The sequence below is a fragment of the Piliocolobus tephrosceles genome, chromosome 5 (genome assembly GCF_002776525.5).
Source record: "Piliocolobus tephrosceles isolate RC106 chromosome 5, ASM277652v3, whole genome shotgun sequence".
Classification (NCBI taxonomy): domain Eukaryota; kingdom Metazoa; phylum Chordata; class Mammalia; order Primates; family Cercopithecidae; genus Piliocolobus; species Piliocolobus tephrosceles.
The window spans coordinates 136,542,660-136,569,092 of NC_045438.1; the positions used below are offsets into that span (position 1 = coordinate 136,542,660).

Consider the following 26,433-nt stretch of genomic DNA (forward strand, 5'->3'; position numbering starts at 1 on the left):
AAAAAAAAAAAAAAAAAAAAAAAAAAAAAAAAAAAAAAAAAAAGAAACTTTACAAATTTGTGTTAAGCTGCATTCAAAGCCTTCCTGGGCCACAAGTGGCCCACAGGCCGCAGGTTGGACAAGCTTGATATACAGGGATGTGCATTAGAGTAAGGTTTTCAACAACAACAACAACAACAACAAAAACCAGAAAGAACCATTAATTAAAAAGTGACTCCAGGCTGGGAGCAGTAGCTCACTCACGCCTGTAATCCCAGCAGTTTGGGAGGTTGAGGCAGGCAGATCACCTGAGGTCAGGAGTTCGAGACCAGCCTGGTCAACATGGTGAAACCCCATCTCTACTAAAGATACAAAAATGAGCCGGGTGTAGTGGCAGGTGCCTGTAATGCCAGCTACTTGGGAGGCTGAGGCAAGAGAATCGCTTGAACCTAGGAGGTGGAGGTTGCAGTGAGCAGAGATTGTGCCACTGCACTCCAGCCTGAGCAAAAAGAGCGAAACTCGGTCTCAAAAAAAAAAAAGTGACTTCACTATGGTATAGCCACACTATGGGATATTATGGAACCATTAAAAAGAAGGAAGTCAGTATGTGTGGTATGTGTGCCAGGACAAGGAAAGATCTCCAAGAGGGCCGGGTGCGGTGGCTCAAGCCTGTAATCCCAGCACTTAGGGAGGCCGAGACGGGCGGATCACGAGGTCAGGAGATCGAGACCATCCTGGCTAACACGGTGACACCCCGTCTCTACTAAAAAATACAAAAAAAAACTAGCCAGGCGAGGTGGCGGGCGCCTGGAGTCCCAGCTACTCCGGAGGCTGAGGCAGGAGAATGGCGTAAACCCGGGAGGCGGAGCTTGCAGTGAGCTGAGATCCGGCCACTGCACTCCAGCCTAGGCAACAGAGCGAGACTCCGTCTCAAAAAAAAAAAAAAAAAAGATCTCCAAATCTCCAAGAGAAAGTGTTAAGTGTAAGAAGAAAGCTAGAGCATAACATGTGTAATGTGAACCCTTTATGTTAAAATATAGAAAAGACTCACCCAAAAGGAGAACTATAAATTTCTTTGGGTACATGTATATGTAAGTAAATAGGAAAGATCTGGAAAGATACACATCAAAGTGATAACAATGGCTAAATCTTGGGAGGAAGTAGGTGTGGGGGGGTGGTCAAGAGGATTTGAAAATTTAAATTTCTTATAAGAATATATTCATAGGCCGGGCGCGGTGGCTCAAGCCTGTAATCCCAGCACTTTGGGAGGCCGAGGTGGGCAGATCACGAGGTCAGGAGATCGAGACCATCCTGGCCTATACGGTGAAACCCCGTCTCTGCTAAAGAACACAAAAAACTAGCCGGGTGAGGTGGCGGGTGCCTGTAGTCCCAGCTCCTGGGGAGGCTGAGGCAGGAGAATGGCGTAAACCCAGGAGGCGGAGCTTGCAGTGAGCTGAGATCCGGTCACTGCACTCCAACCTGGGCGACAGAGCGAGACTCCATCTCAAAAAAATATATATATATATATTCATATATTTTGGTTAGTTGCGGTGGCAGATTCCTGTAATCCCAGCTACTTGGGAGGCTGAGGCAGGAGAATCACTTGAACCCAGGAGGCGGAGGTTGCCATGAGCCAAGATGGTATCATTGTACTCTAGCCTGGGCAACAGAACAAGACTCTGTCTCCAAAAAAAAAAAAAATATATATATATATATATATATATATATATATATATATGTATTTTCATATATTTTTAATTAAATTCAAAATAATGTTATTGTTACTAGAAAAAGAAGGGATAGGCTGGGTGTGGTGCCTCACACCTATAATTCCAGCACCCTGGGAGGCCGAGGCAGGAGAATCACTTGACTTGGAGACCAGACTGAGCAACAAAGCAAAAACCCATCTTTACAAAAATGTAAATGAAATTAAATTAAAATTAAATAAAGAAAGAAGGGAGAGAAGAGAGTCTGCAAGTGGCGGTGTTGCATGGGAGTACTGGACTAGGAGAGGAAGCTAAATGATCAGATGGGAATGACAGAGAGAAGTGTAGCGCCTCTGGGGGCAGAGGTGAGCACCAACCCAGAAGGAGAGAGGCTGTGGGGCTGTCAGCCAAGAGGAGAGAGCCAGATGAGGCAGAGGGAACCAGAGGGAGGTGCGGACAGGAGCTCACCATCGAGTCAGGGAGTCCTGGATGGCGTTGGTGAGCGCATGGCCCAGGTGCAGGGAGCCTGTCACGTTGGGGGGTGGGATGCACATCATGAAGACACCTCGGGGATTTGCGGCTGACACATTAGGACGCTGATGGTGGAGAAGGATGGCACATGTTTAAGGCCTCAGGTCACCTCTCCCAGCCCCTCCCAGGCAACACGTCCTTCAGTCCTGCCCTTCCCCACCCCACCTACTCTGGGCCTGGGCAGCAGTGCCCACTCACCCCATACTCTGGCTTGAAGAAGCCCTGCTGCTCCCACCAAAGGTACCAGGCAGCCTCCACATACCGAGGGCTGTAGGAGTCGGGCATGGGGCCACTGACATCTAGGGGAGAGGAAGGGAGGGCTCAGTGCCGTGGCTGAGAGCACCAGGAAGGAGACATGATAGCAGAGAGGGATCAGGATTTCCCTCTCTGGATGTCACTTACATCACAGGACAAGCATTTGAGGGGCCTAGGGGCAGGGGAGGGGGTCTGCAAATCCTCACCAAACAAAGTGGTGAGAGCAAGAACAGAGCAAGATAGGGTGAAAACTTGGAAGGGGCTGCTGAGGGGTGAGCCCCTTCCCACTCCTGGTACCTTTCTTTTCCCCGGGTGGGGTTGGGAGGTCATAGGTAATGACCCCAGGATCCCGTTTCTCCCTCTTCTCTGGTTTTGGTTTCTTCTGCTTGGGAGGGAGAAGACATAGGCCGAGGCATCAGCTACCCCATCACTGCACACATCAACTTTCCTTCCAGCTCCACCCTCGCCTCTCACCTCCCCTGCAGGTGGCTGCTGCTGTTGGATCTTCTGCTTCTGTTGGAATTTCTCTAGCTTCTCCCGTTTCTTTGCCTCTTTCTTGAGCTGAGCAGCTGTCTTTGGGAGGGCAGGAGCCTCGGGGCCTAGAAAGAGGCACAGAAATTCAGACTCAGCCAGCTGGGGACCCTCTGGGATGGCACTACTAGGTTTCAGATGGGCTATTTCAGATGCCCGAGGTCTCGCCCATGCTGACCTCCCCCCTCCCCCTCCTCTCCCGCAGGACCCTGCCCCAGTGATTCTGCCATTTCTTTTTTTTTTTTTTTTTTTTGAGACGGAGTCTGGCTCTGCGGCCCAGGCTGGAGTGCAGTGGCCGGATCTCAGCTCACTGCAAGCTCCGCCTCCCGGGTTTACGCCATTCTCCTGCCTCAGCCTCCCGAGTAGCTGGGACTACAGGCGCCCGCCACGTCGCCCGGCTAGTTTTTTGTATTTTTTAGTAGAGACGGGGTTTCACCGTGTTAGCCAGGATGGTCTCGATCTCCTGACCTCGTGATCCGCCCGTCTCGGCCTCCCAAAGTGCTGGGATTACAGGCTTGAGCCACCGCGCCCGGCCTGATTCTGCCATTTCTAAGAAAAAAAGAAAGTGAGTTGCATGGAAGGCCCCAGGGAAGCCCCTATCCTCCAACTCCTCGCCCTGCCTCACCTGGCTGATGAGAGAGAGGCCTGGCCCCTGAGCATAGAACTACTTCTCCCAGCACGGCTCGGAATTCTGGCTGCTGGACACACGTGACAAACCAGCGAGTCACATTATTCCAGATCCGGCGGGCAGGTGGGTCTAGGACCTGGAACAGGAAATAAGTGACTATTCTCAGTCACCCTACAGTGAGGTCTGAGGGGAGCAGTCTTGTTCTTCCCCAGGCCTGGTGACTCACGTATCGGAAAGGCAGGAGCAAGGCTGTGACAGCCGCCAGGTCAGCCAGAGTGGGGGCCTCCCCGGCCAAGTAGGTGTGCAGCCGAAGCCACTCCTCCAAGGGGCTCAGGGCCCTGCCCAGGGCCCCCAGCACAGCCTGGCAGGAAGGGGAACAGGTGTGAGACAAGGTTTGGCCCGCCTCCATCTCCCACCACAACCCTCCCTTTGGCCTCCCTCCACCCCACTCCAACAAATCACCACCTCTGAGTCCCATTTCTTCACTCAAATAGTCATAATAAAAATACTTCTGACTCATCCAGCAAATGAAACTCAATACTTATGTGTTAGATGCAATATGTTAAGCATAGAAGTAAAGATTATATGAGGCAACTCAGTAAGTGCCAGGTCCAGGACATCAATAAATATTTATTAAGTACTTCTCCAGGGAATGAGAGGACAACACAAACAGATGGACAGAGCCCTGACCTGGTAGAGTTAATATTCTTGTAAGGGAACATCAAAATGAGCAAATATAAAATGCAGTGCTCGGGCCGGGCCCGGTGGCTCACACCTGTAATCCCAGCACTTTGGGAGGCCGAGGCGGGGGGATCATGAGGTCAGGAGATCGAGACCATCCTGGCTAACAGGGAGAAACCTTGTCTCTACTAAAAATGCAAAAAAATGGGCCGGGCGTGGTGGCAGGCACCTGTAGTCCCAGCTACTAGGGAGGCTGAGGCAGGAGAATGGCGTGAACCCGGGAGGTGGAGCTTGCATTGAGCTGAGATCACGCCACTGTACTCCAGCCTGGGCAACAGAGCGAGACTCCGTCTCAAAAAAAAAAAAAAAAAAATGCCATATTTTTCTTAACTCCTATGAAGAAAAATAAAGCAGAATGAGGGGAACAGGGGCCAGGTGCTGTGGCTCACGCCTGTAATCTCAGCACTTTGGGAGGCTGAGGCGAGCAGACAATCTGAGGTTAGGAGTTCAAGACCCTGGTCAACATGACAAAACCCCATCTCCACTAAAAACACAAAAAATTAGCCGGGCGAGGTGGCAAGCGCCTGTAATCCCAGCTACTCAGAACGCTGAGGCAGGAGAATCGCCTGAGCAGTGAGCTGAGATCGCACAATGGCACTCCAGCCTGGGCAACAGAAGGAGACTCAGTCTAAAAAAAAAGAAAAGAAAAGAAAAGAAAAAAATGAGGGGAACAGGGAATTCCAGGAGAGAGGGACTCTATTTTATTTGTTTGTTTGGACAGACATTCTGAATGCAAGGACTCTATAGGGTGATCACAACATGAGGGAGCAAGTCAGGGTCTGTCACATTCATTCATCCATTCAATAAATACTAATTTCCTATCATGTGCTCAACACCATGCAAGGAGGCGGAGTTGAAAGTACACCAAGGCTCAGGTCTCCTTTGGAAGGACTGATAATTACAATCTGGCAGGGTTCTCTCTCCTCTCACTTCCCTTCCTCATTTCATTTCTCTTTTATCTCCTCTCAGCAATTGTCATATCTCCCTCACCCAGCCTTTTCTTACAATTCAAACAACTTCTATTCTCATCAATTTCAGACTCATCAAACTTTTACTAAGAGACTTTAAAAGTGCCGGGCACTAAACTATGTGCTCTGCGCACATCTTTTAATCCTATTAACTCAGTGAGGCAAGCATTACATCAACTTGCCTGTGTGTTCATAGACATAGGACGACCAAGACACAGCGGGTTTATGAAGCGTGCCCAGGGTTACCATACCAGTTGGCAATCTGGGATTTGATCACTCTTTTCCCACATCTGATGTGCTACCTTCTTGTCTCACTGTCCATTCCAGTCCTCGCTTCCCTCCTCTGAATTTCTCCCCTCCCCCCTCTGTACAACCCCCTCACCTGGGGGTCCTGGGCCGAGCTTCGGAGTCCCAGGGCCGGCAGCGTTGCTCCACAGGCAGCTGGTATTAACTCCGTGTCGGCGTAACTGACCCACTGTTGGACGAGGACAGCAGCCCGGCTGCCCCCTGGGCCTCCCAGGCCTGCTGGCCACAGCAGCTGGGACACAGCCGTGGCCCCCCACACCCAGAGTCCACCGGGCCCCTGCTCCAGGGCCGGCAGGCGGGGTGGGGGAAAGGGAGTCCTGCTAGTCGGGGGAGGCTGGAGACAGATGCGGGGGTGGGCTCCTCCCCATCCGGGACCCTCCCCAGCCTCCCCATAGCGAGCGGCTATGAGGGCTCGGAGGCTGGGGAAGGCATCTGGGTGAGGGGAGACGTAGAGGATGGACATAGTTATGAGAGGGTCCGAACGAAGTAGAAAAACCTAAGGAGAAAGAGAGACAGGGGATGACTGAGGGATCCAGGTGGGTCCTATGTTTGAGTAGAGAGGGGACCCTCACGGGAGCTTCTCCGCCGCAGACACCCGAGTCCCCCAGGACTGAGGGTCTGACCAGGCAGGCTGTCAGGAGCCAAGGACCTGGCTCTCAGAGGGGCAGTGACAGTAGGGAGCTCCTGGGGAAGAGGGACTATCCATGATCGCGAGGCTTCGGGGAGTGTGGAAGGCTCTCAGGAGCCGGTCGGCGTCTGGTTGGACGCGGGTTCGAGCCGCGTGTACGTACTGGAGGGAGATGGTAAGAGTGGGCCGGGAATCCACCTCACAGCCAGGCGCCGGCCGCGGCTGGACCGGCCGGGCGGCCGGGGCGGAGGAGTCGAGCGGGCAGAGACGGTGGGCGGCTCTCCAGGTGACCCTAGTTCCCTGAGATCGCCGCCCCGGCAGCCGGCGCCCACGTGTTCCCCCCTTTGTGACAGGGAGTTTCCGGGCCTGCGGGTCCTGGCGGGGGCGGCCGTGCCCCGCCTGCGTGTACGCGCACCACCGTGTCCGACACTGCCCCGGGGGCCGCACCGCCCGCCGCCAGCCGCCTGCCGCTCTCACGAGGAACAGCGCGGGGCGCGGGGCGCTGGGCGCGGACGCAGGACGAGAGGACGCCCCCGGGCACCCCGCTCCCGTCAGGCGCCGCCACGGGCACCTTGTACGGGTCCTCGGGCCGGGTGGCGAGGGCGGCGCCCAGCGGGCAGCTAGGGAACTGGCCCAAGAGGGTCAGCCGGCCCTGCCGGTGGAGGGCGTTCCCTACCCGGTATTGGTGAAGAGCCCAGGAGGGAGCAGCCTGATGAGGACCGAAGGGGAGGTCCATTTGCCGAGGCCCTGGCGTCCAGCCTCCTCTTTGAGCCTCATCTTCTCATGTATGAAAAAAGGGTGACGGCCGGACGCAGTGGCTCACGCCTATAATCAATCCCAGGACTTTGGGAGGCCAAGGCGGGCGGATCACCTGAGGTCGGAAGTTCCATACCAGCCAGGCCAAGGTGGTGAAACCCCATCTCTACTAAAAATACAAAAATTAGCCAGGCGTGGTGGCGGGCGCCTGTAATCCCAGCTACCCCGGAGCCTGAGGCAGGGAATTGCTTGAACCCTGGAGGTGGAGATTGCCTTGAGCCAAGATGGTGCCATTGCACTCCAGCCTAAAGACAGAGCTGGAGTATTTGTAAAAATACAAAAATTAGCCAGGCATGGTGGCACACACCTGTAATCCCAGCTACTTGGGAGGCTGAGGCAAGAAAATCACTTGAACCTGGAAGCGGAGATTGCAGTGAACTAAGATCATACCACTGCACTCCAGCCTGGGTGACAGAGTGAGACTCCATCTCAAAAAAAAAAAAAAAAAAAAAAAAATTAGCCTGGCATGATGGTGGGCGTCTGTAATCCCAGCTACTTGGAGCTGAGGCAGAAGAATCACTTGAACCTGGAGGCAGACGTTGCAGTGAGCCAGACCGCACCAGTGCACTCCACCCTGGGCAACAGAGCAAGACTCCCATCTCAAAAACAAGAAAAGGAGGGTCATGCTAGATGGTCTCTAACGGTCCCTTAAGGCTGAGAAGTCTCATCTGTTACCATGAACTCTTATTTGCTGAATGAATGAAGTTTAGTAATTCCCAGTCACAACTTTTCTCCAAAATATAAATTACATCACTTGTATTTATCTTCTGTACATGTTCAGAAAACATGTACTGATTTGGTTGGATTGGCGAAGTCCGGTAGCATGAAGTGCATCTTACAACACTGTCACATTAATGGAAGGACAGCAAGCATTCCAATTGCAGGTATGGTATAAGCAAAAGGCCAGACGGAGAACATGCAGGTAGGGGCATGTTGGGGAAACATGGTGTACAGCAACTGTATTATACGCTTTATACCAAGGAGAGTAGTGGGAAGCTGAGTTGGATTCTTGGCTGGGTTAACGGAGAGTAACAGGGACTTGGATGAATTCGACATCCTTTTCCACATCCCAGCACCCTGCCCAACACATAGTAACAGAACCAAAACACGAATCTGCATCATAAATTTTATTCCCGATGCGGGACAGATTCCTTCCATCCCCAAATGAATCACATGCTGCCCTGTAAAGACCTAGGAAACTCTCCTACCATCTCCAGGGAAGTAGTGAGAAAGGCAGGTGCTGGGAACTGGGAAGGCTTTGAAGTTTCCCAGCCTACTTATCCTCCCCTTCTCAAGAGAGGATAGCTGTTCCCTATTATTCCTCTCATCCACTCATCCCTTAAAAAAACGCCACAAAACCATCATTAGTAAAAAAACAAAACCCCTTCAAGTATTCGGGGTTAGGGGTTCTGGGCTGGGACTTGGGGTTATGGGTCACCAATGAAAGAGGGAGGGGAAGAGGAGGAGGAGCCATCACTGTTTCTGCTGCAGGGCTTCCTTCCTTGCCGCATCCTGCAGCAACTGTGTGTCGACCTCGTCTGCTGGCAGCTGCACGTATCGGACCACTGAGCCCCGAATGAAGCAGTTCTTCACTGATAACTAGACAAAGATGGACAAATGTGAAAACACCCTTAAAAATGTCCTCTAACCACCCAGAGGCCTCCTGCTTTAAAGGTGTTTCCTCTTCTCCACAGACCCCAACTCACCATGTGAGGATATTTCTCAGGGTCTGTGACACTGATGTCAGTTAGTTTGATGTTGAGATACTAGGAAAGGAAGATGAACACCATTATTTATTTATTTATTTATTTATTTAGACAGAGTTTTGCTCTTGTTGCCCAGGCTGGAGTGCAAGGGCACCATCTTGGCTCACTGCAACCTCCGCCTCCTGGGTTCAAGCGATTTTCCTGCCTCAGCCTCTCTGGAGTAGCTGGGATTATAGTGATGCGCCACCATACCCGGCTACTTTTTTGTATTTTTAGTAGAGACAGGGTTTCACCATGTTGGTCAGGCTTGTCTTGAACTCCTGACCTCAGGCCTCAGCCTCTCAACGTGCTGGGATTATAGGCATGAGCCATCACGCCTGGCCGAAGAACACCATTATTAACCCTAAAGACATGATGTAAGAACCCAACCCTCTCCTTCCCCAAGAACCAGTTCTGGGCCTTTACTATATCTCACCTGATCCACAGAATGGAGTGTTCCACAGATGCTGTCAAGGGCAGAGGGAGAGAAGAATCAAATTAGTTTATAACAAAGTCAACATAGAGGTAACTTCAGAACTGGGATGAGAACATGACTGGGAGAAGTCAAGGACTTGAGGAAGTCAGAAAAAGGTACAACCAAAAGGGGAAATTCCTAAGCTCTGGAGTAGGAAAGACGGCTAACAGAGTAGTTTATTTTCAACCCGACATCTCTCCCTAAACCAATCCATTCTTTTTTTTTTTTTTTTGAGACGGAGTCTCACTCTGTCACCCGGGCTGGAGTACAGTGGCACGATCTCGGCTCACTGCAAGCTCCACCTCCCGGATTCATGCCATTCTCCTGCCTCAGCCTCCCCAGTAGCTGGGACTACAGGCGTCCTGCTAATTTTTTGTATTTTTAGCAGAGATGGGGTTTCACCGTGGTCTCGATCTCCTGACCTCGTGATCCGCCCACCTCGGCCTCCCAAAGTGCTGGGATTACAGGCGTGAGCCACCGCGCCCGGCCCTTTTTTGTTGTTGTTGGAAATGGAGTCTCACTGTCGCCCAGGCTGAAGTGCAGTGGTGTGATCTTGGCTCACTGCAACCTCAGCCTCCCAGGTTCAAGTGATTCTCCTGCCTCAGCCTCCTGAGTAGCTAGGACTTCAGGTGCACGCCATCATGCTCGGCTAATTTTTTATTTTTAGTAGAGATGGGGTTTCACCATGTTGGCCAGGCTGGTCTTTAACTCCTGACCTCAGGCGATCCGCCCACCTCAGCTTCCCAAAGTGCTGGGATTACAGGTGTGAACCACTATGCCCGGCCAAACCAACCTATTCTTAATAGCTACCATTAAACAACTGGTAAAGGCTAGACGTGTGTTCTATATAGTATTTGTAATCTTTACAGCATCTTTTGAAGTAGTTACTACCTTCCAGGGGCTCAGAGAGGTTGTTTTAAACTTTCTGAGTTTAGAACAAACAGGAACTTCAGTCCAAGTCTGTCTGACTCCCAAAACCATCCGCTATTTTTTTTTTTTTTTTGAGACAGGGTCTCACTCTATGACCCAGGCTGGAGTGAAATGGCGTGATCATGGTTTATTGCGGCCACTTGATTAGCTATGATTACAGGCGTGAGCCACCATGCCCAGCTGATTTTTTTTTTTTTTTTTGTAGAGATAGGGTCTCACTGTGAATGTCGCCCAGGCTAGCTATTTTCAAACATTTATTGCTTCCCCATATGTAGATAAAGGTAGGTAGCATGACTCTTGATGATGCAGGCACGAGTGATGTCCTCTCCATTCCCCAATCCTCGAGCCCCTTAAAATGCTACTTGAGGAATGCTATCAAAACACCAGCGCTCTTTGAGAGAATGGTGCAAAAATTTAAAAAAACACCCTTTGGCTGGGTACCGTTGCTCAAGCCTGTAATCCCAGCACTTTGGGAAGCTGAGGCAGGAGGATTGCTTGAAGCGAGCTGCAGAACAGTCAACACAGCAAGACTTCATCTCTAAAGTTATAAAATAAAATAATTGTGTCCGGGCACAGTGGCTCACGCCTATAGTACCAGCACTTTGGGAGGCTGAGGCGGGTGAATCACGAGGTCAGGTGTTTGAGACCAGCCTGGCCAACATCTTGAAACCCCATCTCTACTAAAAATACAAAAAATTAGCTGGGCATAGTGGTGGATGCCTGTAATCCTAGCTACTTGGGAGACAGAAGCAGGAGAATCACTTGAACCAGGTAGGCGGAGGTTGCAGTGAGACGAGATCAAGCCACTGCACTCCAGCCCAGGTGACAGACTGAGACTCCATCTCAAAATAAATAAATAAATAAAAATAATCATAATAGATAGCAGTTTAAAAAATGTCCTTATCTTGCCAAAAATAAAGTTAGCAGTTCTCTGTTGGGACTCCAATTTTTGTAAAATTCTGAAAGTCTTTAAAACCCAGCGTCCGGGCCATGCACAGTGGCTCATGCCTATAATTCTAGCACTTTAAGAGGCCAAGGTGGGTGGATCACTTGAAGCCAGGACTTTCAGACCAGCCTGGCCAACACGGTGAATCCTCATCTCTACCAAAAATACAAAAATTGTCCGGGTGTGGTGGCTCACGCCTGTAATCCCAACACTTTGGGAGGCAGAAGCGGGCAGATCACAAGGTCAGGAGATCAAGACCATCCTGGCTAGCACTGTGAAACCCTGTCTCTACTAAAAATACAAAAAATTAGCCAGGTGTGGTGGCATGTGCCTATAGTCCCAGCTACTCAGGAGGCTGATACAGAAGAATCGCTTGAACCCGGGAGGTGGAGCTTGCAGTGAGCCGAGATCCCACCACTGCACTCCAGCCTGGGTGACAGAGTGAGACTCCGTCTCAAAAAAATAAAAATAAAAAAGAAAAGAAAGACCCACCTAAATATGCTATAGGAAATTAATTTAAATGAACTAGTATAATACTGGGCAATCTTTTTTTTTTTTTGAGATAGAGGGTGAGTCTCTGCCTAAAAACAAAAACAAACACCCAGTATCTGAAACCCACTGCCTCAGTAATGTTCTCACCATATTGCTAGCTGCTGAAAAACATGTGACAGCACCCCACCATCTCCAGCAGTGAAATAACATTTAGGAATTGCACAAAGTGGTTTGGGAGGCCGAGGCGGGAGGATCACTTGAGGTTAGGAGTTCAAGACCAGCCTGGCCAACATGGTGAAACCCCATCTCCACTAAAAATACAAAAAAATTAGCTGGGAGTGGTGGTGTGCACCTGTAATCCCAGCTATTCAGGATGCTGAGGTGGAAGAATCACTTGAACCTGGGAGGCAGAGGTTGCAGTGAGCCAAGATTGCACCACTGTGCTCCAGCCTGGGCATCAGAGTGAGACCCTGTCTTAAGGAAAAAAAAGGAGAAAGATCTTCTTTCTCATCCCAACAGAAAAGTCACTTTAGAGCCACACACGTGTTGGCTCACACCTGTAGTCACTGCACTTTGGGAAGCTGAGGTGGGAGGATCACTTGAGTCCAAGAGTTCAAGACCAGCCTGGGCAACATGGCCGAGACCCTGTCTCTACGAAACATTTTAAAGTTAATATAAAAAGGCCAAGTGCAGTGGCTCACGTCTGTAATCCCAGCACTTTGGGAGGCTGCGGTGGGTGGATCATGAGGTCAGGAGTTCAAGACCAGCCTGATGAAGATGCTAAAACCCCAGGTCTACTAAAAATACACAAATTAGCTGGGTATGGTGGCAGGCGCCTATAATCCCAGCTACTTGGGAGACTGAGGCAGGAGAATCACTTGAACCCGGGCAGCAGAGGTTGCAGTGAGCCGAGATCGCGCCACTGCACCCCAACCTGGGCGACAGAGTGAGACCCCATCTCAAACAAAAATAGAAAAAAAAGAAGGCTGGGCACAGTGGCTCACTCCTGTAATCTCAGTACTTTGGGAGGCCGAGGTGGGTAGATCACAAGGTCAGGAGATCAAGACCATCCTGGCCAACATAGTGAAACCCCCTTCTCTACTAAAAATACAAAAATTAGCTGGGCGTGGTGGTGCATGCGTATAATCCCAGCTACTTGGGAGGCTGAGGCAGGATAATCACTTGAACCAGGGAGTCAGAGGTTACAGTGAGCTGAGATAGCGCCACTGCACTCCAGCCTGCTGACAGAGCGAGACTCGTCTCGAAAAAAAAAAAAGGAAAAAAAGAAAAAGAAATGTTACTGGGGCCGGGCACGGTGGCTCACATCTGGGATTCCAGTACTTTGGGAGGCTGGGGCAGGCAGATCACGAGGTCAGGAGTTGGGAGACTAGCCTGACCAACGTGGTGAAACCCTGTCTCTACTAAAGATACAAAAAATTAGCCAGGCGTGGTGGCATGTGCCTGTAATCCCAGCTACCAGGGAGGCTGAGTCTGGAGAATCGCTTGAACCCAGTAGGTGGAGGTTGCAGTGAGCCGAGATCGCACCATGCACTCCAGCCTGGGTGACAGGGCACAACTCTGTCTCAAAAAAAAAAAAAAAAAATGGTACTTTAGGGCCTAGGGTTATAACACAACAGTCAGGCTTCCCATATAAAAGGCCCAGTAAGAAGAAAAGAGGAGAATCAAAAACAAGTCATCACACCAAATTGCCTAGGACTGCTAGTGATTTCCATACTTGTCTTGCTCTGTGGCCCCAATCTATACACATCAATACCACCTGCATTGCCAATGCCACAAACGGAAACCTCTGTTCTAAAATGCAACGGCCCTTAAGTTCCTCTCCTCACCATTCCCTGCCATGTCAACGTGTAACCCATGAAGAAATTAAATCACATAGAAATGTGGAAGACAACCAGGCACATGGCACACGCCTGTAATTCCAGCACTTTGGGAGGCCAAGGTGGCAGGACTGCTTGAGCCCAAGAATTTGAGACCAGCCTGGGCAACATAGTGAGACTCTGCCTTTCCAAATAATTAAAAAATTAGCTGGGCATGGTGGCATGTAGCCCCACCTATTCAGGAGGCTGAATGAGCTATGACTGTGCCACTGCACTCCAGCCTGGATAACACAGTGAGACCCCCATCTCAAAAATATAAATGTGGAAGACACTTTTGGGAAGAGAATACAATTGATCCCATCTTTCTAAAGGATAACGAGATAATCGGTATCAATATTTTAAATGTACTTTTTTTTTTTTTTGAGATGGAGTCTCAGTCTGTCACCCAGGCTGGAGTGCAGTGGCCTGATCTCAGCTCACTACAACATCCGCCTCCTGGGTTCAAGCAATTCTCCTGCCTCAGCCTCCCGAACAGCTGGGATTACAGGCACACAACACCACGCCTGGCTGATTTTTGTATTTTTAGTAGAGATGGGGGTTTCACCATGTTGGACAAGCTGGTCTCAAACTCCTGACCTCAGGCATCTGGCCGCCTTGACTTCCCAAAGTGCTAGGATTACAAGTGTGGGCCACTGCATCTGGCCTAAATGTACATATCATTTAAAGGACTGTACAGATAAGTACAGGGCCAGGCATGCGGGCTTATGCCTGTAACCCCAGCACTTTGGAAAGCTGAAGCAAGAGGATTGCTTGAACTCAAAGAGTTTGAAACCAGCCTGAGTAACAAAGCGAGACAGTCTCTAATTTTTAAATAAATAAATATTATTTTAAGAAAGAAAATAGGACTAGGCGCAGTGGCTCACACCTGTAATCCCAGCACTTTGGGAGGCCAAGGCGGGTGGATCACAAGGTCAAGAGTTCAAGACCAGCCTGGCCTAGATGGTGAAACCCCGTCTCCACTAAAAATACAAGAATTAGCTGGGCATAGTGGTGGACGCCTGTAATCACAGCTACTCGGGAGGCTGAGGCAGAGAATTGCTTCAGCCCAGGAAGCGGAGGCTGCAGTCAGCTGAGATCGCGCCACTGCACTCCAGCCTAGGTGACAGAGTGAGACTCCATCTCAAAAAAAAAAAAAAAAAAGAAAAGCCAGGCGTGGTAGCTCACGCCTGTAATCCCAGTACTTTGGGAGGCCGAGGCAGGTGGATCACAAGGTCAGGAGATCGAGACCATCCTGACTAACACGGTGAAACCCCGTCTCTACTAAAAATACAAAAATTAGCCAGGCGTGGTGGCAGGCGCCTGTAGTTCCAGCTGCTGGGGAGGCTGAGGCAGGAGAATGGCATGAACCCTGGAGGCAGAGCTTGCAGTGAGCCGAGATCACGCCACTGCACTCCAGCCTGGGCGACAGAGCGAGACTCCATCTCAAAAAAAAAAAAAGAAAAAGAGAAAAGCTGGACATAATCATATTTCTGTTCTGTATCACTTACTAGTTTTGTAGACTTGAACAAGTGGTATAGCTGATCTAAGCCTCAGTTTCCTCATATGTATAAGAGCAATAGTATATATTACTTAGGAGTGTCTGAGAAATCAATCAATAAATGTATTCAGAATAGTGCTTAGTCAATAGGTCTTCAGATATTATTTTTCTTTCCTTAAGCACCTATCATACAACTGGCCTATACTAGGTATTAGATACACAGTAGCGTATCTAATACATAGGTTTCACCATGTTGGCCAGGCTGGTCTCAATCTCTTAACCTCATGATCCACCCGCCTCAGCCTCCCAAAGTGCTGGGATTACAGGCATGAGCCACTGTGCCCAGCCTATGGCCTGTTCTGTTTTTTTGTTTGTTTTATTTTTTTGAGACGGAGTCTCGCTCTGGTCGCCCAGGCTGGAGTGCAGTACTCTTTATTTTTTTTGAGACAGAGTCTCACTCTGTCACCCAGGCTGGAGTGCAGTGGCGTAATCTCAGCTCACTGCAACCTCTGCCACCCAGGTTCAAGCGATTTTCCTGCCTCAGCCTCCCAAGTAGCTGGGATTACAGGCACCTGCCACCATGCCCGCCTAATTTTTGTATTTTTAGTAGAGACAGGGTTTCACCATCTTGGCCAGACTGGTCTTGAACTCCTGACCTCGTGATTCACCCACCTCGGCCTCCCAAAGTGCTGGGATTACAGGCATGAGCCACATGTCCAGCCCATGAGCCACCACACCTGACCAGTATTTACTCTTTAAACTGTATATTGCTTTGTATTGTTTTCCAATACACAATACAATCCCCAAGCTTATCTGTAAATTTAAGGCACAAGGCATTTATTTATCGTTAAATTTTAAAATTTTTCTTAGAGATGGGGTCTTGCTCTATTGTCCTGGCTAGAGTGCAATGGAGTAATCACTGCTCACTGCAGCCTCAAACTCCTGGGCTCAAGTGATCCTCCCTCCTCAGCCTCCCAAAGTGCTGGGATTACAGGAGTGAGCCACTGCACCCCACCCATTTATTTCTTTTGTTTGTTTGAGACAGAGTCTCGCTCTGTCACCCTGGCTGGAGTGCAGTGGCGTGATCTTGGCTCACTGCAAGCTCTGCCTCCCAGGTTCACGCCACTCTCCTGCCTCAGCCTCCAAAGTAGCTGGGACTACAGGCGCCCGCCACCACGCCTGGCTAATTTTTTGTATTTTTAGTAGAGATGGGGTTTCACCGTGTTGGCCAGGATGGTCCTGATCTCTTGACCTCGTGATCCGCCCACCTCAGCCTCCCAAAGTGCTGGGATTACAGGCGTGAGCCACCGCACCCGGCCATTTATTTCTTCTGTACATCTTCCACCTCACCCAGCCCTGAAATATTTCTCAAATTAAAGAGATTCCAGGGCCCTGGGCACACCCACCCCCAACAGACTTTTCGAACAGGTACCTACCTCAGGTCATTCTTGAGTTCCACCACCACATCCTTGCCCACAAGGGACTTGAAAAAAGAATAGAAGAGCTATTGGGAGAGAGGGGGAAAACCATCATGTGGGAAGGAACATGGTAGGGAGGAGTGTCCCTTGACAGTATTACCAAATACCGGTATTGTGAACTCCATTGCATCCCTGACAGTTCTCAAAATTTCACAGGAAAGAATAATTGGTTGACAGAGGTGAAAGGCTGGAGCCCAAATTATTCTGCACACTGCATTGAGTCCATCACTTAAAGTCCCAGAGAGGCTCTGCCCTGCATACCTCGGCTTCCCCAGTGTGCTCTCTCAATCGACCACCCTTCTCGGGTACCTGCCCACTCCTTTCAATGAATTACAGAAAACATCCCACCCGCACCCTGCCGAAGCTTGCCTGGCAGAGAAGTGCTCTAAGGTCTAACTTTTCCGTCTCCCGCTGTCCCCACTGAATCTCTCTCAGGGTTGGGGGTTTTTTCCTTATCATGGAAAAAAAAAAAAATCCCATTTGCTCTCAGGTGTCTCTTCAACGAACTTGAGGAACAGGACTAACGATGAAGATAAAAACTCCGGACCTAACTCCAGCCTAGGGGAACAAAGGCCAGACCCCCCTGCCCCAACTGTCCGAGATCCCCGAGGGCGCCCCCTTTTGACGTCACGGTACCCACCATGGTGCTGGCGCAGCGGGCAGCGGGCCGGAGCGGGAAGAGAGCCGGATGCTGCGAGCAGGTCTGGGGGAACCGAAGCGCGAGCCCGCGCGTGGGGCGAGGCGGGACCGCGCAGGCGCAGCGGGAAGGAACGCAGAAACCTCCAAGCGCTGAAGGGGAAAGCGCGGCCGACTTGCGGCTGGGGAGCGCAAGCTGGGTAAAACCGAAGGGAGGAGGAAGCCGGGAAAGGGGCGGGGTTTCCTTCGTTCCGATTTCTTCCCTGGCCGGCCGGCTCCCATTGCGCAGGCGCGGACCCTAGCCTGGGCTGCTAGGCGGGTGGAGGCACTCAGCGCCTGAGCTCAAAGGATTTTGTTCTTTCCCATAACCCTGCCGTCCACAGCGTTATGTGTTCGTGCCCTCTACACACATCCTATCGAGAATTGTGGGGAGTTTGTGAAGATTATGAAGTGTGCACTTTTCTATATTTGTTAAAGTAAAAACATAAAATTCAAAAAATAAAATTAAAAAATGTTTTTAATCTTAACTTCAGCTGATTAAAAAAAAAGGCCGAGGGCGGTGGCTCACGCCTTCAATCCCAGCACTCTGGGAGGCCAAGGTGGGTGGATTGTGTGAGGTCAGGAGTTCGAGACCAGTCTAGCTAACATGGTGAAGTCTCGTCTTCACTAAAAATACAAAAAGAAATTAGCCAGGCGTGGTCGCAGGCGCCTGTAATCCCAGCTACTCGGGAGGCTGAGGAAGGAGAATCGCTTGAACCCGGGAGGCAGAGGTTGCAGGGAGCCAAGATCGCGCCACTGCACTGCAGCCTGGGCAACAGAGCGAGACTCGTCTCAAAAAAAAAAAAAAAAAAAATCGACCGGGCGCAGTGGCTGACGCCTATAATCCCAGCACTTTGGGAGGCCAAGGCAAGTGGATCACCTGAGGTCAGGAGTTCGAGACCAGCCTGGCCAACATGGCGAAATCCTGTCTCTACTAAAAACCCAAAAATTAGCCGGGTGCGGTGGCACGCACCTGTAAACCCAGGAGGGGATAGGTTGCAGTGAGTGGAGATCATGCCATTGCACTCCAGCCTGGGCAACAACAGCGAAACTCTTGTCTCAAAATAACAACAACAACAAAGTGTTAAGGCCTGTAAATCCCAGCATTTTGGGAGGCTGAGGCAGGAGGATCATTTGAACCCAAGAGTTACAGTGAGCTACAATCTCCCCATTGCATTCCAGCCTGGGCAACATAGCGAGACTCTCTCTATAAAAAAGAAAACTATAAAAAACAAAAAAATGTTGAGGAGTCCCAGAGATAAGGAGGAGCTGGAGCACAAATTTTGGTTTTATCAAAGGTTACCAATAAATATATTTCTCCAAAGGAGCCAACCTCAATCTCCACATTTCTTACACACTTTTGCCAAGACTGTCCTGTAAAGGACTGAGTAAAAATAAAGAGACTGTGGCTCACAGATGCAAATAACCCAGTCTAACATTTCACTGCCAAATGTTTCAAACACAGACAGAAATGCACAGTTACATATCATTCTAACTCATGTCCCCCAGGTTTTTATAAATGTATATTAGGACACAGGTAAAAGAAAAAAATTTTTTTTGAGATGGAGTCTTGCTGTCATCAGGCTGGAGTGCGGTGCCACGATCTCAGCTCACTGCAACCTCCACAACCCGGGTTCAAGCAATTCCTCTGCCTCACCCTCCCAAGTAGCTGGGACTACAGGCGTGCACCACCATGCTCAGCTAATTTTTGTATTTTTAGTAGTGACGGGGTTTCACCATGTTGGGCAGGATGGTCTCGATCTCTTGACCTCATGATCTGCCTGCCTTGGCCTCCCAAAGTGCTGGGATAACAGATGTGAGCCACTGCGCCCGGCCGGTAAAAATATTTTTTCATGGGCTAAGACTTCATAAACTTATATTTGTCATCTTGCATAGAAGTATTTATTTGTCAAGAGTTTGCTATAGAAATATTTTCTGGGGCTGGGCATGGTGGCTCACGCCTATAATCCCAGCACTTTGGGAGGCTGAGGTGGGTGTATCACCTAGGTCAGGAGTTCAGAACAGCCTGGTCACCATGGTGAAATCCTGTCTCTACTAAAAATACAAACATTAGCCGAGTGTGGTGGTGAGCGCCTGTAATCCCAGCTACTCAGGAGGCTGAGGCAGAAGAATTGCTTGAATCCAGGAGGCGAAGGTTGCAGTGAGCCAAGGTCGTGCCATTGCACTCCAGCTCGGGCGACAAGAGCAAAACTCTGTCTCCAAAAAAAAGAAGAAAGAAAGAAAAGAAAAATTTTCTCCATATAATGAATGTAAACAATGAATTCTGTGAGTGTACAGATGCTGAACCTCCTGGACCTTAGCTATACATCAGGACATCAAGCAGGATTTGTCCCTCCACCCCAAGCTGAGTCCTAAACACCAAAACCAGCCTGTAGCTAATTAAAAGCAGTTATAGTTTACAATGTGTTCCATCTGTGCTAAAGGTGTCTGAGGATCAAAAATTACGTGCTGATTGAAACAATGAGTTCATGGGCTGGGCGCGGTGGCTCATGCCTGTAATCCCAGCACTTTGGGAGGCCGAGGCGGGCAGATCCTGAGGTCAGGAGATTGAGACCATCCTGGCTAACATGGTGAAATCCCGTCTCTACTAAAACAATACAAAAAATTAGCCGGACATGGTGGTGGACGCCTGCAGTCCCAGCTACTCGGGAGGCTGACGCAGGAGAATGGTGTGAACCCGGGAAGCAGAGCTTGCAGTGAGCTGAGATTGTGCCACTGCACTCCAGCCTGGGCGAGAGGGCGAGACTCCATCTCAAAAGAAAAAAAAAAAAACCCGATGAGTTCATGAAAATTCAAATACTTTACCCTTACCAATTTAATCATTCACAGTGAGCTCACAATCAGAGAACACATGCTCTCTCCATGAACTCTCCCCTTCGAGGTACATTCACAGCCTAAATACCACAAGTAATTTCCTTTAGGAACAAATTTACTGATTGACAAATAAGCATCCACACAGGAAGAAGAATGTTAGGGTGGCTGGAAATAACAGACATTCAAACACATCACACGGTTTAAAGAGGGGCCTAGTTTTCCTGAGTCCATTCCAGAGTCAGAAACAGGATATGAGGGAGTGTGATAGGTGGTGCATGAGACTTCTCCTCCAGAATTCCCAAGGGATGGTAACTTAGGTTCAGGTCTGGTCAAGAATAATAATGATGTTTGAAGATGAGGGGAATGAAATACACGTAGAGGCATCCTAGGATGCTTCAGTTCCAAAAAGAATTAATCTACTTCTTCAATTGTGGGGCCTGTGGCAGGCCTTCCAGGCACATACCCTGTTCCACAGGTAGGCCCAGTGCATCCTCCCTGGTAGAGTTTTGTGATGATGGGGTTACACATCTGCTCCAATTCCTTTCTCTTATGATCAAACTCATCTTTCTCTGCCAGTTGATTGGCCTCCAGCCATGAAAGAAGTTCATTGCATTTATCCAGTATTTTCTTTTTATCAGACTCACTGATCTTGCCCTTGAAACCTTCATCACTCACAACACTCTTCATGTTAAAAGCGTAGGATTCTAAGGCATTCTTTGCAGCAATTTTCTCCCTCTGGACCTCATCTTCAGCTTTATATTTCTCAGCATCCAGAACCATGCGCTCAATCTCCTCCTTGCTCAGGCGGCCCTTGTCATTGGTGATGGTGATCTTGTTGGCCTTGCCTGTGCTCTTGTCCATGGCCGTGACATTGAGAATACCATTGGCATCAATGTCAAACGTCACCTCGATCTGAGGAACTCCCCTGGGTGCTGGAGGGATTCCAGTCAGGTCAAAGCGCCCCAGCAGGTTGTTGTCCTTCGTCATGGCCCTCTCACCTTCGTACACCTGGATGAGCACCCCGGGTTGGTTGTCGGAGTAGGTGGTGAAGATCTGCGTCTGCTTGGTGGGGATGGTGGAGTTACGCTTGATCAGGGCAGTCATCACACCCCCGGCCGTCTCCAGCCCCAGCGACAGCGGAGCCACGTCCAGCAGCAGCAGGTCCTGCACCTTCTCAGACTTGTCCCCCATCAGGATGGCCGCCTGTACCGCAGCCCCATATGCTACTGCCTCATCAGGGTTGATGCTCTTGTTGAGATCACGTCCATTAAAGTAGTCCTGAAGCAGCCGCTGCACCTTGGGGATGCGGGTGGAGCCTCCTACTAAAACAATGTCATGGATTTTAGCCTTATCCATCTTGGCATCCCGAAGTGCTTTTTCTACAGGCTCCAGGGTACCCCTAAAAAGGTCTGCACACAACTCTTCAAATCGAGCTCTGGTGATGGATGTGTAGAAGTCAATGCCTTCATAAAGTGAATCAATTTCTAGGTTGGCCTGGGTGCTGGACGACAGGGTCCTCTTGGCCCTCTCGCAGGCAGTGCGCAGCCGCCTCACGGCTCGCTTGTTCTGGCTGATGTCCTTCTTGTGCTTCCTCTTGAACTCCTCCACGAAGTGGCTCACAAGCCTGTTGTCAAAGTCTTCCCCACCCAGGTGAGTGTCCCCAGCAGTGGCCTTTACCTCAAAAATCCCGTCATCTATGGTCAGAATTGACACATCAAATGTGCCTCCACCCAGATCAAAAATCAGGACATGTCGTTCTCCTCGACCTCCTTTATCTAAACCATAGGCAATGGCAGCAGCTGTGGGCTCATTGATGATTCGTAGCACATTAAGTCCAGCAATCACACCTGCATCCTTAGTAGCCTGACGTTGAGAGTCATTGAAATAGGCTGGCACGGTAATCACTGCATTGGTGACAGGGTGGCCCAAAAACGCCTCAGCAGTCTCTTTCATCTTAGTCAGTACCATCGAAGAGATTTCCTCAGGGTAGAAAGCTTTATTCTCCCCTTTGTAGGACACAAGCACTTTGGGCTTGCCTCCTTCATTAATCACTTGAAAAGGCCAAAGTTTCATATCTGATTGCACAACAGGATCATTAAATTTCCTGCCGATCAGACGTTTGGCATCAAAAACAGTGTTCTGGGGATTCATGGCTACCTGGTTCTTGGCCGCATCCCCGATGAGCCGCTCGGTGTCTGTGAAGGCCACATAGCTGGGGGTGGTGCGGTTGCCCTGGTCGTTGGCGATGATCTCCACCTTGCCGTGCTGGAACACCCCCACACAGGAGTAGGTGGTGCCCAGGTCGATGCCTATGGCGATCCCCTTGGCAGTAGCCATAGTTCTCTGAGGCCTATGGAGAAAGAATGAGATACTGTTTTGGCAGAATGCTTTTCAATGTTATTTATTTTTTTGAGACAGGGTCTTCCCCTGTCACCCAGGTTGGAGTGCAGAGGCACAGTCATAGCTCACTGCAGCTTTGATCTCCTGGGCTCCAGCAGTCTTTCTGCCTCAGCCTCCAGAGTAACTGGAGACATCATGCCTGGCTAATTTTTTTTTTTTTTAGACGGAGTCTCACTTTGTCATCCAGGCTGGACTGCAGTGGCATGATCTAGGCTAACTGCAACCTCCACCTCCTGAGTTCAAGCAATTCTCCTGTCTCAGCTTCCCAAGTGGCTGGGATTATGGGGGTGCCACCACGCCTGGCTAATTTTTATATTTTTAGTAGAGATGGGGTTTCATGGTTTCACTATGTTGGCCAGGCTGGTCTTGAACTTCTGACCTCAGGTGATCTGCCCGCCTCGGCCTCCCAAAGTGCTGGGATTACAGGTGTGAGCCACCGTGACCAGCCCTCTGCCTGGCTACTTTTTAAATTTTGTGTACAGATGGGGTCTCACTATGTTGCTTAGGCTGGTCTCAAACTCATGGGCTGAAATGATCCTTCAGTCTCAGCCTCCCCAAGTACTGGGATTACAGGAGTGAACATCTTGTCCAGCCTATTTTTTATTTTTTATTGTGGTAAAATACACACAAATTGTACCATCTTAACCATTTTTAAGTGTAGAGTTTGGTAGTGAGTTCAATCACAGTGGTGATTGAAATTGGTCAACCGATTTCCAATATTCTGTTCATCTCACAAAACTGAAACTGTATACTCATTAAGCAACTCCCATTTTCCCCTCCCTGTAGCCCCTGGTAACTACCAGTCTTTTTTCTCATTTTTTTTAGAGACAGGGTCTCATTTTGTCACACAGGCTGTACTGCAGTGGTGTGATCATGGTTCACTGCAGTTTTGACCTCCCAGGCTCATGGGATCCTTTTGTCTCAGCCTCCCAAGTAGCTGGGACCACAGGTGAATGCCACCACACCCAGTTAATTTTTTATTTTTTTGTAGAGACAGGGTCTCCCTATGTTGCCCAAGCTAGTTTCTCACTCCTGGACTCAAGGAAACCTCCTCCCACCTCCAAGTTACCAAGTGTTGGGATTATAGGCCCGAGCCAAGGCACCTGACCTCTTTTTTCTATCTCTATGAATTTGACTACTCTTGTAACTTCATATAAGTGGAATTATACAGTATTTGTCCTTTTGTGACTTTGCTTATTTCACTTAGCTTATGTGCACAGGTTTCATCCATGTTGTAACATGTCAGAATTTCCTTCCTAAGGCTGAGTAATATTCACAATATTTATTTATTTATTTATTTAATTTTTTAGACAGAGTCTCGCTCTGTTGCCCAGGCTGGAGTGCAGTGGCGCGATCTTGGCTCACTGCAAGCTCTGCCTCCTGGGTTCACGCCATTCTCCTGCCTCAGCCTCCCCAGTAGCTGGGACTACAGGCGCTGGCCACCGCGCCCGGCTAATTTTTTGTATTTTTTTTTAGTAGAGACGGGGTTTCACTGTGGTCTCGATCTCCTGACCTTGTGATCCGCCCGCCTCAGCCTCCCAAAGTGCTGGGATTACAGGCGTGAGCCACCGTGCCCGGCCCACAATATTTATATACAACTTTATTTTTGTTTTTGTTTTGAGACACAGTCTCACTCTGTTGCCCAGGCTGGAGTGCAGTGGTGCGATCTTGACTCACTGCAACCTCCACCTCCTGGGTTCAAGCTAATTCTCCTGCCTCAGCCTCCCAGGAGCTGGGACTACAGGCATGCACTGCCACACCCCTATAATTTTTGTATTTTTAGTACAAACAGAGTTTCACCATGTTGGCCAGGCTGGTCTCAAACTCCTAACCTTAAATGATCCACCCGCCTCGGTCTCCCGAAGTTCTGGGATTACAGGCATGAGCCACCGCACCCGGCCTATATACCACATTTTGCTTATCCATCTCTCGATGGACATAGGTTACAGAATAATGTTGCTATGAACAAGCCTATACAAATACATGGAGACGCTACTGTCATGGCAGAGTGCTTTTTGGACAGGGTAAAGTATTCTCGGCTACTCAAAGGAGTTTGGAAGCAAGTAGCTGTATATTGTTTTCAATTTCCCAAGTGACCTAATACTGTCCTGTTCCTATGTCTGTGATGTATTTTATTGTGGGACTCTGTCTCTTTATAACCCAAGAGTAGTGTACATTCTGGTCTCTTCAAGAGACATCAGCCTCCACACTTGAGTTCTGCTGCCTTCAGGGGATACTATTCTCAACTAGGGGTTCATTGGCAGTAAATTCCAGTCAGCCTGAAGATGACTGCTAGAAATCCAGAAGCCCTGGAGTTTTCTCAAAAGACATGCGCTCCAGACAGTATCTCTATCCGTCTCCTAAAGAAAACCCCCGTTTTCTGGAGTCAATAACTAATCAATAAAGGGTTTAAGGGCCGGGCGCGGTGGCTTACGCCTGTAATCCCAGCACTTTGGGAGGCCGAGGCAGGCGGATTACGAGGTCAGCAGATCGAGACCATCCTGGCTAACACGGTGAAACCCCGTCTCTACTAAAAAAAGAAAAAATTAGCCCAGCGTGGTGACGGGCGCCTGTAGTTCCAGCTACTCCAGAGGCTGAGGCAGGAGAATAGCTTGAACCTGGGAGGCGGAGCAATTAGCCGGGCGTGGTGGCGGGCGCCTACAGTCCCAGCTACCCCAGAGACTGAGGCAGGAGAATGGTGAGAACTCCGAAGGCGAAGCTTGCAGTGAGCCAAGATCGTGCCACTGCACTCCAGCCTGGGCGACAGAGCGAGACTCCCTCTCAAAAAATAAATAAATAAATAAAAATAAAATAAACGGTTTAGGGTCTACCCCTCTCCACACCTCAGATTCCTAGGCCGAACTCTCTTTCCCCCGCCTCCCCCTCACCCCGCCTCCCCCCGTCCCCACCTGGCCGCACTCCCTTCCCCCGCCTCCCAATTACTCCGCTTCCTTCCCCGCCTCCCCCTTTTCCCACCTCCCCCATTCTGGCTGCTCTGACCAATCAATCTGGAGCCATCTTAGCTTTCCCCAACTGCTCCTCCTACCCGGATCAGCCAACGCCCACATACCTCAGGCTTAAACCAACTAGGGAACTTTCCACTACTTTCCCAAACAAGGACCTACTGGGCCTTGCAGGTTCACAATCAATCAGATCCCTAACTGGCTCACCTAGTCTCCCGAGGCCTTCGCTTCAGTTTGGAAACGTTCAGATTATGGAGCCCCGGCGAGTAGGTGGGGCTCCCTCAAAATAAAACTGCACAACCGGCGTCCCCCCACCCCCCACCCCGTCCCTCCCGGCAAATTTGAGCGGACTCCAACTCAGTCATCTTTTTCCAAACTGGCCCATGAGGTCAGAGACAGTGTCTCCATTGTAACGTGCCCGGGCGGTGTCAACACAAACGCCCCCACCCTCCCCTGGACGCGCGTCACCCGCTCCCCGCACCATCCCCCAGCCCACAACTGCATGAGCCCCCACAATTAAAAGCCCAGCGCCGACCCTTCCTGTCAATTAGGCGCTGAAGCGGAGGCGGCCAGCATCGGCATGGAGACCACTACCCTTCCCACCGCCACTCCCCCTTTCTCTCAGGGTCCCTGTTCTCTCCAGTGAATCCCAGAAGACTCTGGAGAGTTCTGAGCAGAGGGCGGCACCCTGGCCTCTGATTGGTCCAAGGAAGGCTGGGCGGTGGGACGGGAGGCGAAACCCCTGGAATATTCCCGACCTGGCAGCCTCATCGAGCTCGGTGATTGGCTCAGAAGGGAAAAGGCGGGTCTCCGCGACGACTTATAAACGCCGAGGGGCGAGCGGTCCGGAAAACCGCCAGCCTGAGGAGCGGCTGAGAGAGATTACTGCCTTTCCAGAGCTAACCTGTACGGCTGCAGGCGCCAGCGCCGTTGAGTTTCCTGCGTTCCGGAGGACTGAGCTCTTGTCGCGGATCCCGTCCGCCGTTTCCAGTCCCGAATCTCAGAGCGGAGCAGACAGCAGGGCATCGGC

General features: G+C 50.1%; 4 protein-coding genes across 6 annotated transcripts in view; 1 reads left to right on the forward strand and 3 right to left on the reverse strand.

Moving 5' to 3' along the window:
• The window catches only part of VARS1 (valyl-tRNA synthetase 1), a 20,429-nt gene extending 13,580 nt beyond the window's left edge, over positions 1–6,849 (reverse strand). The window contains exons 1-8 of one of the 2 annotated variants that reach the window (XM_023188855.2): positions 6,437–6,849; positions 5,722–6,141; positions 3,857–3,991; positions 3,628–3,766; positions 2,946–3,070; positions 2,769–2,853; positions 2,415–2,515; positions 2,154–2,281 (exon numbers count right to left, since the gene is read on the reverse strand). In XM_023188855.2, the coding sequence (XP_023044623.2) occupies positions 2,154–2,281; positions 2,415–2,515; positions 2,769–2,853; positions 2,946–3,070; positions 3,628–3,766; positions 3,857–3,991; positions 5,722–6,108 (1,100 nt within the window). In that variant the 5' untranslated portion in view covers positions 6,109–6,141; positions 6,437–6,849. Of the gene's footprint in view, positions 1–2,153; positions 2,282–2,414; positions 2,516–2,768; positions 2,857–2,945; positions 3,071–3,627; positions 3,767–3,856; positions 3,992–5,721; positions 6,142–6,436 lie in introns of both variants that reach the window. The other variant, XM_023188854.2, reaches the window with a different exon arrangement.
• Positions 6,850–8,201: 1,352 nt separating this feature from the next.
• LSM2 (LSM2 homolog, U6 small nuclear RNA and mRNA degradation associated) lies at positions 8,202–17,397 on the reverse strand. Its single transcript, XM_023188853.1, has 5 exons — positions 17,171–17,397; positions 16,489–16,556; positions 9,271–9,301; positions 8,796–8,855; positions 8,202–8,688 (listed from the first exon to the last, which is right to left on the reverse strand). Exons 1-5 carry the CDS (start codon positions 17,171–17,173, stop codon positions 8,563–8,565), a joined length of 288 nt encoding a protein of 95 aa, XP_023044621.1. The 5' UTR covers positions 17,174–17,397; the 3' UTR covers positions 8,202–8,562.
• Positions 17,398–20,141: 2,744 nt separating this feature from the next.
• LOC111523909 (heat shock 70 kDa protein 1-like) lies at positions 20,142–22,386 on the reverse strand. The gene has a single exon (XM_026448117.1). It carries the CDS (start codon positions 22,375–22,377, stop codon positions 20,452–20,454), a length of 1,926 nt encoding a protein of 641 aa, XP_026303902.1. The 5' UTR covers positions 22,378–22,386; the 3' UTR covers positions 20,142–20,451.
• Positions 22,387–26,233: 3,847 nt separating this feature from the next.
• The window catches only part of LOC111523908 (heat shock 70 kDa protein 1), a 2,564-nt gene continuing 2,364 nt past the window's right edge, over positions 26,234–26,433 (forward strand). Inside the window, exon 1 of one of the 2 annotated variants that reach the window (XM_026448115.1) lies at positions 26,234–26,424. The gene's annotated coding sequence lies outside the window, so the exon portion shown is untranslated. The remainder of the gene's footprint in view (positions 26,425–26,433) is intronic. The other variant, XM_026448116.1, reaches the window with a different exon arrangement.